This window comes from Merops nubicus, unplaced genomic scaffold, assembly GCF_000691845.1.
Source record: "Merops nubicus isolate BGI_N331 unplaced genomic scaffold, ASM69184v1 scaffold5272, whole genome shotgun sequence".
NCBI lineage: Eukaryota > Metazoa > Chordata > Aves > Coraciiformes > Meropidae > Merops > Merops nubicus.
This window is the reverse complement of record NW_008595488.1, coordinates 66,415-77,691: the sequence shown is the minus strand read 5'-3', so window position 1 is coordinate 77,691 and position 11,277 is coordinate 66,415. Positions and strand designations below refer to the sequence as shown.

Genomic DNA, 11,277 nt, shown 5'->3' with positions numbered 1-11,277 from the left:
CTGAGGGACTCCACTCATCACTGGCCTGAGTCCTGCCTGGGGATCCATCAGGGGACCAAGCACAGGAGCATGAGATGTGCTTCTCTCATCGAGCTACTCTTCCTCTGACAGCTTATGTGGTAAGCTCTGCTACCATCTGCAGCACAGGGCAGAGAAGGAACAAATAGCTTTTGGGGCATGGGAAGCAAGTTCTGCATAAACATGACTGTGCTCTAGTGCCTGGGCTGCTTTTTTTCCTTGAACTCAATGGGTGTCTTCAGGTAATTGTCAAGAGAGGATTTATGTCACCTAATGCACAGGGAGTACTAGAAGGGCTGCCTTCATTTAACTGGTTAAGCCACGAAGATCCAAAAATCCCAAATTTGGATTTGTCAAATAATAAAATCCTGAAATCAATGTCATTTTAATGCAACAGGGTTTAATTCACAGAATTTTAACTGGAGTTCAGCCCACACTACACAAAAAGCCTCTGTTGGTGCAACAGTATTCCTGGCTGTGATTTTGATGTTTGCTGACCCATTTACCATCAGTCTGGAATTAGTCTATATGGGGAAAACCGTGTATCAGCCAAGCTCAGTTCTCAAAAGCTGGGAACCACACAGAAACAGAATGAGAAAGGGTCCCAAAACTCACGTAGTGCATCTCATCCCAGTGTTTTCCTTTTCCTGGCCCCTATTTATTTACAACAGTCTGTAGAAATCTCTCATAACAGAGGTTTTTCACAGCTCCCTCACACCATCTCTCCCTGTCTATAACCATCCTGGTGGCCAGAAATTTTTTCCTAATATCTAATCTAAATCTCTCAAACTGCAATTAATCCTATTATTATTGTCCTGTTTATATGGATAAACATCTTCTTTGCAAAATATGCCTCTTAGAGGAAACCAAATTTCTGTGTCCCTTTTGCTCTTCTGTTGTTCACACTGAACACTACATGATCTCTAATGAAATCCACGAGGACAGGCTCTTCCAGACTTCTAGTAATTCTTGATTCTCTCTGCCTGGCTTCTCTCCAACTACTTCATATTCCCCTTGAAAAGGAAAAACATTGTTCAGTACTGCTCTGATTGGGGCCTTACTAGTGCTGAGGGGAGCTGAAGGATTGCATCATGCATTTTATAAGTTGTGGTTCTGTGTAAACATCCTTGTATTGACATTTAACATTTTCACAACAGCCAGGTCCTGTTGACTCATGCTCAGGTTGTGATTCACTCCCTGCAGATCTACTGCAAGACCTTGGATCCTCACCCTTCCCCCAGCACTCTGCAAGTCATGAACCTTGTTCATAAGTCAGTGTTGAAGGCTGACACATTGCTCATTTCTCCTTCTCCTTTTTCATTTTTAGAAATATTGGCAGGGTGAAGCCAGTTCTTGTTTTCCTTTCCTGGAGTTCTCAGCACATACCCTTTCCTCCCTCTGCTGAAGGCACACGGGTTGTCCATCTTCACTAACATGCTGTTTCTCCCCTCACCAACAAAGATTTTCCTTGGTTTGTTTTTATTCACATCCAGTTGGCTCAAGGGAAAACAGCTTATGATCCGCATATGATGTGCTCATCCTCCCATCTGGTTTCATTTGCACAGCAAACACACTGTCATGATCTTACTAGCTCTTTAGTCTCCTGGGGACCCAAAGAGCATCTGCCCTCCTGAAGGTTTGGCTGCCAACACTCAGGGAGTGCTCGAGGTTCACCTGAGGTCTGAGGCCAGGGAGCTCTGAGGTTCTCCAGGCTGGCAAAGCCAGGGAGCTGGGCAGGCTGGGGGCACCTGGGGGCAGCCTTCAGCCCAGGACATCAGCTCAGGGCACAGGTGAGGACCCAGGGGCAAACAGACCTCTCATGAGAATGCAAGCCCCAGGTGGAAAAAAAAGGAAAAGCAGCAGAAACAGTCCTTGCTTCCCCCTGAGATATTCAAGCATGCAAAAAAACCAGAATCAATCACACAAGTAATCCTCCCAAAACACCCTTTCAGGAAGTCTTATACATTATAAGCAAAAAATGGTAAAAACCTCTCTTTTACCTTTGCAAGTTACATTTAGTATGGTGCTATCAAAGGACTATCAAGCAATAATAATACATCAACATTTTCTAGTGTATTTGCAGTTCTGCACTTTTAAAAATAAAAACAGGCCTAATAAACCATAAATTTACATTTCTTAAGTTATCCTGACTCCCTTAACAAAATGACTGCAATGAAACACATAACAGCAGTGTAAATCTGTGAAACCATAGAGCTCCAAATATTAATCAAAAGCTTTCATAACAGAATTTAATAAATGGAAGTCCTGGAATTTAATAAGGAATGAAATTTCACAAGCTGTTAAAAGACCAGCAAAGACAGATTTCATAATATTTTATAGGGCATCCAGAGTAAATTCAATGCTTTTCAATGACATTATGAAACAAAAATAACTTAACTATAGGCTTGAGATGTGCTTCAATTCAAGGCTGCTATTACAGGACTCTTGTCTTGTTTGCTGAGGTGACAATCCTGAACTTCAGCTGGTGGTGCAGACACCTCTGGAAAGAATGAGACCTAAAGAAGAAGGGGTAGCAAAGGAAGTACTAATATCCAACAGATACGGCTCTGGAATAAACCTGGAGATAGGACTGCAATTGGGACAATTTCAGCAGAAAACAACACAAATCTTATGTAAGCAAGAATGGAGGATAATGTGGAATATGTCTTATCTTTCAACCCTGGTCACTGTCAATGAGACCACAGAATAATTGAGATTACTGTAATAATTGCCTCTCCATTACACATTTTTTTTTGTCTCCACTTGCTTCTTGCTGTCATATAGAGTCGCTGACAGGATGCTACTAAACCATTGCTGGAATGCTCGCGGCACATCTATCATCTTAGTAGCCTGACTCATGAGTGGGGCCACTAGATGCTACCACAAGACAAACAAAAAATTGAACAATCACGAAAAAGTGAAAGAACAGCTTGTAGCAATCCCTTATTTAAGGCAACAGAGATATTATTAGTTTACTTTGTACATAAAATCCAAACTTGGGCTCATTTTTCCCTTTGTTATGGAGTAGCCTACATGACGGCAATTTCTGTTGTTAACATAAGGCGAGTTCTTTCTTCAGACACTGCCAGATTCACAAATGGTTCACTTGTGCAAGACCAAAAAGAAGAAAAAAATCTGCTTGGCTTTCAGTAAGTACATGAAACAGCCAGGAATCTTCCTGACAAATAACCAATAGCCTGTAACACCACAGAGGTGAACCATTCCTACAGGCTTTAGCACAGTGATCTGGTATAGCCTGCAGAAGACTGAAAAGCCTCTACAGAAGCTATGTAGAACCCACAGAAGCTGTGCCACTGCTGCACCCATTCTACTTTTTAAGCTCTGCTTAACCAAACCCACTCTCTCCATTTGTAGCTGGATAATGAATATAAAGGTGAAAAAGCCACAGAGCAGGTGTCCTGCTGCCATCTCAGACTTCAGGTGAGAGCTGGTGAAAGAAGTGAGGAAGGGAAAAAAAGGCCAACTACACACAGTCAGGTAAGTCAAAAGAATTGAAACTGAACTTTATTATTTTTTTAAAAAGTATTCTACAATAATGGCTCAGAATACTACCACAATGTACAGGGACAAGGCAGTGCTCTGGGCTATGACTGTAGATTACTCTGGTATATATATTTGTAAGAGCTGAAGAAAGGTTGAAGAAGAGCAGTTCAACATTTCTTAAGCACATATTTCATAATTTTAACATTTTATAGCTCTCTCATATTATATCAGGATTTATCAAATGCAATGTAGTCACAGAAGTCTTGCATAAATACAAATATCGATACTTTACCTTGAATATTGTATATGATATAAATTCTGCCTTACCTTTAAAAAAATCTCCAGATCATTATGTGACCTAGGAGTCTTTCCTTTTCTTTCTCTTTAAGAGTTTTTAAATATATATATATATATTTGCTATCATACATCAAAGTATATATGAATCCAATCATTTCTGTCATGTTTTCTGCAGACATGGTCTGAAACAAAATCACCAACAACTAAATCAAAAGCTTCCTGGTTATCATAGGAAAGCCAAAGAGGATCTTTCCTCTTTTCTTTTGTTTTTCAGTACTAGTATTTTTTCAAACTTGTAAGGATTTTTCATAAACTAGAGGTCCATAGATCATTTAAAGCAGTCTTTATAAGCAACTTTACATACTTCGACATGCTTTTGTGAGGCAGTGAGTATCAAAACCGGTGGCATTTCTTACAGAACCATATGACTTTCTGCGATGCAGATATACATTTCATTTCTAAAAAGCCACAGTTCTTTTTCTACATCTGCTCTCATCAAATCCCCAGGATTCATTCATAAAACTGCTGCCGTTCCAAATGCTGATGCTGTTATCCCTGCTGTGGATTAAGTTGTCACCCAATATGGTGACATCATCACGTGGAAGATTGATAAGTAGGAAAATACCCTCCCCAAATCCACAGATAGTCTTTTCTATCTCTAAATCCTCATGATTCATGTCACCCAACAGTGCAATGTGATGAAGAGACGTCTCTGTGCTGGCTAAGGGTCTTCTTCCATCAAAGGAATCTCTAGGACAAAAAAGGAAATAACGTTGATTGCTGATCGTAGCTCCCCTTTACACTTTTTTCCCCTAGCATTATCATCATTTCTTCCTCCACCTAGACCTTCACTGACACTGAATTTAGAGCACTGGGCTTCAGCTCTTTGCCTGGTGACTCTCAGTGACTGTGGAGAGCCAGATCAGAGCCGCTCATTCTAGATGTCTCCAAGGAAATCTATCTAGTTTCCTTAACACGTGGAGCATCACACCGTACAGCTCCGTTAGAATTCAGTTAAATGGTGTCAGTGCATGCTCATGTTCAATTTAAACGCAGACAATAACATATGGCAATCTTCCTTCTCATACATGGTCCTGTGGGTACGTTCCCCTTATACTGTGACTCCCATGAATTAATGCATACATGCCTCAGACTGGACAGTTTACTGTAGGCACAGACAAGATAAGTTTGTTAATAAAAGCTGCTAATTTTGGCTGAGTATGAAACATGATTTGCTTTTCATTTTAAGAAGAAAATCCTGTTCATGCTGTGAAACCCATGGCATGTGAAGGAGTTATGAGTGTAGGAGCTGAGGAGCAGATAAGAGACCAGCACAGGCAAGATAATGGTTGGCTTTGCTGCTGTACACAGATGCTCACTGGCATCCCCATTGATGAAACTGCTGTTAATGGGGTCAGGACAGGAACCTTCTGGCCTGGGATTCAAAGCCCGTGCACCACAGCTAGCAAGGACATATTGCAGGCACGAAGCTGGATGACCATCAAGTAGTATGGTTTAAAAACCATCCAGATTAAGATGTGGACAAAAACACAGAGAAAGCATGAGCAAGTCTGCTGGGTTTAGTCCTGCTCTGAGAGTACAAAGCAATGATGGCTCCCGTTTACAGACTCACCTATTGCACCTATGCAAGACTCACTCACCATCTGCAATATCGATGCGTGGAGTGGTGGAGGCAGGCTCCCCGGCAGTGCTGCAGGGGGCGGCAGTTCGATCTGAACCAGGATGCACTGCCGCTTGGCTCACCGGGGGTGGGGACAAACTTGGGAGCAGTTCGGAGGAGCCTGACCTACTGTCACAGGTCTCAAATTCACTAGGCAGTGTGTCTGTAATCCTGGGGCCAGGGTAAGCGGGAGGGTTCTGATCTTCTGTCTGCAAAACGTGCCCCTGGTCTGCGGCGGCTGAGTATCTGGGGGCCAGAGCGTTCAAGCCGCTGCTTACAGCTTCATCGTAGGAAGGCAGCATGACAGGAACACCATCCACCACCACAAAGTCGGGGTCACCCATGGAGCCCTCCTGGTTGCCTCTACATCAAACACAGACGAGATACCACAGAAAGCAGGAGCAGGTCAGAAGCAACTCAGAGGAAATGCTGAACTTAAGTAAACCCAGCACTTTCTAGTTATACAAAACAAAGCTACAGGGTTATTAACATTCACAGAAATGTTTGCATCATGGCTTTGCAAAGCTCTGTTCACCTTGACAGGTGGAATCTGTTACAATTGGAAAAATGAAACCAGTGATCTGAAGAACAGTTTTGAGAAAGGAAGGAAAACAAATGCCTGGAAGAGAAAAGGAGCACCAGCTACTGTGCTGTGCATAGTAGACATCATGGATGTAAGATCAGAAATCTAGTTCACCAGTCAAAAATGTTGAACCCCTTGAAAGATGTGTGCTAGAGCACAAAAGTCTTGTGAACACATGAACAAAAGCCCATGTAAACAGGCACTGCGATGACTCCTGCTGGATAACAGGGCTTTGGTGGCCAGATTGTGGCTTCTTTCAGGTCTTACTTTTGAAGGGTGGAGGCTTCCTTAGCCAGTACTAAGCTGGTTTCTCTTTTAAGCAAAACATTTCTGTAAATTGGGAAGGCCTGTTAAATGCTTAAGTATCTGCTTTGTAGCAAATTAAATCATAGTATAGTCCCAGCAGGAGGGAATTGGTCCCAGGTACCTTTGAAATGTGAAAACATCTGAACAGGAGAGGACAGAAATCCATTTCAATAAGTTAGACAAGTTCAGGCTATAAAACCATATGTAGTGCAACCCATCACCCCAAAAATCTTCCTAGTTATTGTGGTAGGTGCAGCCTCCCCAACAGACAAAACTAGGGCAAAAACAGGGTGTGCTAGAGCAGTTTGGAGCTTCAGCCATTAAACTGCGCTTGACAGTGATTAACTGGCACCTCAGGATCTAGACCCTCAGTCTGTTTTTGTTTGGGCTTGCCCCCTCAACCAGTTAGAATGACCACAGCACACCCTGGACTAGGGTATAAATGAGGCACCGCCTAAGAACCAGTGGAGCTGGTTCTTGGCAGAGCAGTGGGCCTGGCAGTCTGAAGTGCTGGTGTTCAAACCCCTGGCCCCGAATGAGGGTGAGCATATGGATGATGTCCACAACCAGGCAAGAAAGACCCTCCTGACTGGTTTTCACCCAGAGTCTGGCCAGCCTTGGGTGGGAACTGATTAGGAGATCACCACCAAGTGCCCTCATCTTCCACATTAACTTGGAGGTGGGGCAAGAAGCCATCTCTGTAAGAACTGATGCTGCTTGTAGTAGGGTTGGGAGGCTTGCATATACAGTGTATGTGCTGGTTTTGGCTATTGGAAGGGCTTCCTGACTCTTCATGGCAAGTGGAGCTCCCAGGATGGCAGGACCAGAACATGAAGCTGTCTCTGAGTCCCTGCTCTATAACTGGGCTCATGGTCTGGATGCTGCCATCTCCCATGGCTTAGCTCCTTGCTTGGCTTGCTCCCTGCTTCATGTCCACTGTGGTGGGTGAGCGCATTGACTTGTTCCTCTCTACAGTTGTCTGGCACTTTGGATCTCTGGTGTGTGATGTGGGCGTGGAGGGAGGAGTTTGGCTGCTGGTCTGCCCATCAATGATAATATCATTCTATGTTGGGCAATCAGTCAGTGTGAGAACACAGTAACACAGTATTATCTGCTCTTGTAGCTTGTATGCTTGTATGAAAAAAAGACCAGCTATTGCATTACATATATATGTATAGATTAGCAGTTAAGATCCTGAGATCCTCTGCTCCTTTCTTACATCTTAGGTGAAAGGTAGTTAATTTCTTTTTCTTAAATAGAAAAATCCGTTCTAACTGTGTTGTTCTTTTTTAAACCTACAAGATGCACAAGAACGATCATCTTTGTATCCTGTCTGTGATGCCAACTTTCCTCTGCTGTTCTGCCTGTTAATGATAGTATCATTCTATATTGGGCAAGCAGTCAGCAGAAGAAAGTTGTACTCTCCCCTTGGATATGCTGTCCAAGGGTACTTCCGTGGATTGAGTGAGTCTCTGTGGATTGAGCAAGCCTTGCCTCCCCGTATCTTGGGCACACCTCTTGTGTGAGAGGTTTCCTCTTTATAAGTGTGAGAGGCTCCTCCTTTAATGCCCATAGTGGTTCATCTTTCCTTAAAGTTTAGGAATTAGTTGTGTAATAGTTATATTCCCAACAGATACCCAAACTTGTAATTTGATTTTTGTCAAGGAGTGCTGGGCAACTTTGGTTGCAATAAACCCTCATTTTTTTTTGATAGCTCCTGCTGTCTATTTTGTTGGTGCTTCCATGACAGTTATATATATATATATGTACACTACTCCACATATACTATATACATATATGCACATATATATATATGTATATAAATTTGCACATTACTTCTGTAATCTGTAGACTTTTACCTACACATACTTATTTAACATTAAGATCACCAAGTCCTTTTGGCTGCATTGGCATGGGGACATAGTGACTTACAGCTTTTTCACCCCACCTTTCGGTACATGGTAGAACAGAGACACAAGAAAAAGCAAGTGTAGAAGTCACCCAGTCAAGGTCCATAGCAAACTGAGCAGACTGAAAACTTGAAACAAGTCTAAACCCTGATACAGCTTTGCCTAAAACTCAGCATGCTGGCCTTTGTTTTTCCGGTTGTAAGGGGATAATGATGCTGCTAATACCTACCTACCTGTCTCATGAGGAGTGCTGTGAGAACCAATGACAAATGCTCATAGCTGCATGGTATTTTGTGGAAAGAAAGGAAGATGTAGGAGATGTTTATGAATCCTGGTGAAAACAATACTCATGGAAGGGAAAGCAAACTTTTAATATAAATATATTCATAGAGAAATAAGAAATCCTTTCTTTACATTACTAAGTCTACAGTAGTTAAAAAATTAATTCCCCCAGCACCTGAAAATGAGTATTTAAAAATATTGTCAGCTATTTTTACATGCAGAAGCAGCAGCTCTAAGTAGCAGAGCTGTAATTACTCCCAAAGCAAATCTGGTGAACTTTGCCTTTTATCTTAGTTGAAGGAAGGACTGCCGTGGGTTTTTAGGGGTGCCCTTCCACACCGGTGGTACAGAGACTTCTGTGCAGAGCAGAAGATTATCTGTGAGGCTCATGAGCTGCTCTGTCACCTCAGCAAGAAGTGCTGAATGTGAATACTGAATCAAGGCCCTCAGTCTTCAAAAACGAAAAGAAAGCAGTACAAACCTTGGAAGGAAATGTGTCTTAAATTTGGTCTGGAACATCCTGGCTAAAATAACCAGTAGCAGTACTAATAAAACGCTGGTAGCAGTAAATGCCACTATTTTCCACGTAGTCAGGAGGGTCTCCTGTGTATTTGGCCAGGTTTGTTCTGTAACAAAAAGACAATACAAGAGTTGTGCTTGAATATTGCTGTCATTTTGTATTAATACTTCAACAATATGCAAAATGCCAATTAGGATTAGACATCTTTTATAAATATGTTGTAAAAACACACGAACCCAATGCCACATACCAAGAGCAACCTCAACATGAGGAGGTTGCTAACAGGTTGCTCTTGTTGTCACAGAGGCTGGACCTTGCTTTTTCCCCCTTGACTAATTTTTATAACCATGCAGTCATGACCTTAGCTTTTATACATATAAAAACATCCAGAAGATGTTAAAAATACATTTGAAGAGCTAACAATTGAAATGGTTTAGGATCCTTCAGGATCTTGAGAATGTACTATATTTAATAACATGTTAAAATCAATATTCATCACTTAACCATGAAACAGGTGAAGTTCACGAGGCATTATAGACCAACAAATTTGCTCTAAAAAATGGGGGTGTATAAGAGGACCAGAGTAATGCTGTTGCTGCTCCCTTACCTGTTTTGACACAATATACTTGGTAGGAGGGGAACCACTCTCCATACTGGCAGGTGATGTACTTGTAGTCGTTGGTGAGGGTGTAACCAGGATCACAGTAGAACTCCACCACCGTCCCGTGGTTGTAACGCTCGCAGGGTCGTGGGTGGCAGATGTAGTCTCCATGACTCACCATTGGAGGTAGTGGACAAACTTGGGCAGATAAACAAAGAGGAAAGGAGAAAGACGTTAATGCCAGCGACTCACTGCTGGGTAGTTCCAATGTCAAAAAGCACAGGGCACATTTTAGGCTCTCTTTTAGGCTCCCTGCAGTTTTGGGTTTGTCTCAGCAGTACCAGACCACTGCTTCTGGGAGGTTGCTTTTGGCTCTCACCAACACCAGTGAGCTCTGCTGTCATGTGCTTGTTTAAGGGCTGAGAGATGCGAACTGAGAAGCTTTCCATCCCCTGGGAGAAAGGGAGGACAAGAGGAAAACAAAAGGGGATGTATTTGTCTATAAGATGGCTATATGGGGATGGAATGGAACAGTTAAAGATAGTCCCTCTCCTTATGAAGCACCTCAAATTCGGCTATAATGTCCTATTTTTTGTTTCATTAACATAATTAAATGGTTATAGGCGCTAATTCTATTTGTAAATGCTCACTTTTAAAAGGAAGTTTGCCATCAGCTGTGCTGCAAGAGATGCACAGTACACGATGTGGCTTAAGCACTTACAGTCTGTACCACTGTAATATTAAGTTGAGCTTAAACTCTACCGGTGTTATTTGTGTTCTGCTATCTCTGAACAGCCTGACTGATCTCAGTGGGACTGCTGGAGTGAGGTCTTAAATATAACAGAGGCAGAGCCTGTGTTAATTAAGTACAGTGGTATACATAAGGTTAGGTAAATAAGAGATAATTGCAGTATAAACACGTGGAACTTTTATTGTAGGCCCTGAAACAAAATGTCCTCTCACATGGCTGGGCAGATGAGCTCAACCAAGAGAGCAGTCTTCAGGAAAGAGCCAGCAGCAGGGAAAGCAGCTCACAAGCAGTATTTTATAAGAGAGGAGAACCTGCCACTGAGTAAGTGTTAGTTGATTACTGTTTTCTTAAGTGCTTCTAAGAGAGGAAAAAAACCTCTACGAAGTGTAATGATGTCTCAGATGGCTACATACTGACCCAAAAAGGGTTTAAATTACTGGATGGCTTGTTTTATTCCCCTTCAGAGGCAGTAACGAACTGGCTCAGTGCCCCATCTACAGGCTGTTCCCTTCACTTCGTGCCTCCCTCATGCAGGCAAGACCTACTGCATTGATTTAAATAATGAAAATGCCATCTCTCAGAAGAAGAATCTTCCCAGAAATTACAATTCAGCTATTTCTCTCTGTGAATCTTGTTACATGAATAATGCATTTCATAAAAAAAAATACACAAGATATTAAATGAATCTTCAAGAGAGGCTGATTACAATGTGCAGCAATGTCTATTCCCCATCCCCTGGAGATATGGTTTTGTTTGCATTTTCACTGGCAAGGCTTAATAATAACTTGAAATCAGAGCAAGTAATTCACATAAAAAAATCACAT

The 11,277-nt window shown here is 42.1% G+C and overlaps 1 protein-coding gene across 1 annotated transcript in view; it reads right to left on the bottom strand.

Annotated features, from left to right (window-relative positions):
• Positions 1 to 3,910: 3,910 nt before the first annotated feature.
• SUSD4 (sushi domain containing 4) overlaps positions 3,911 to 11,277 on the bottom strand; it is a gene marked incomplete at its 5' end in the record, with an annotated part of 30,920 nt that continues 23,553 nt past the window's right edge. Inside the window, 4 exons of the mRNA XM_008936054.1 lie at positions 3,911 to 4,569; positions 5,481 to 5,863; positions 9,063 to 9,207; positions 9,709 to 9,900. Of these exons, the coding sequence (XP_008934302.1) occupies positions 4,541 to 4,569; positions 5,481 to 5,863; positions 9,063 to 9,207; positions 9,709 to 9,900 (749 nt within the window). The remainder of the gene's footprint in view (positions 4,570 to 5,480; positions 5,864 to 9,062; positions 9,208 to 9,708; positions 9,901 to 11,277) is intronic.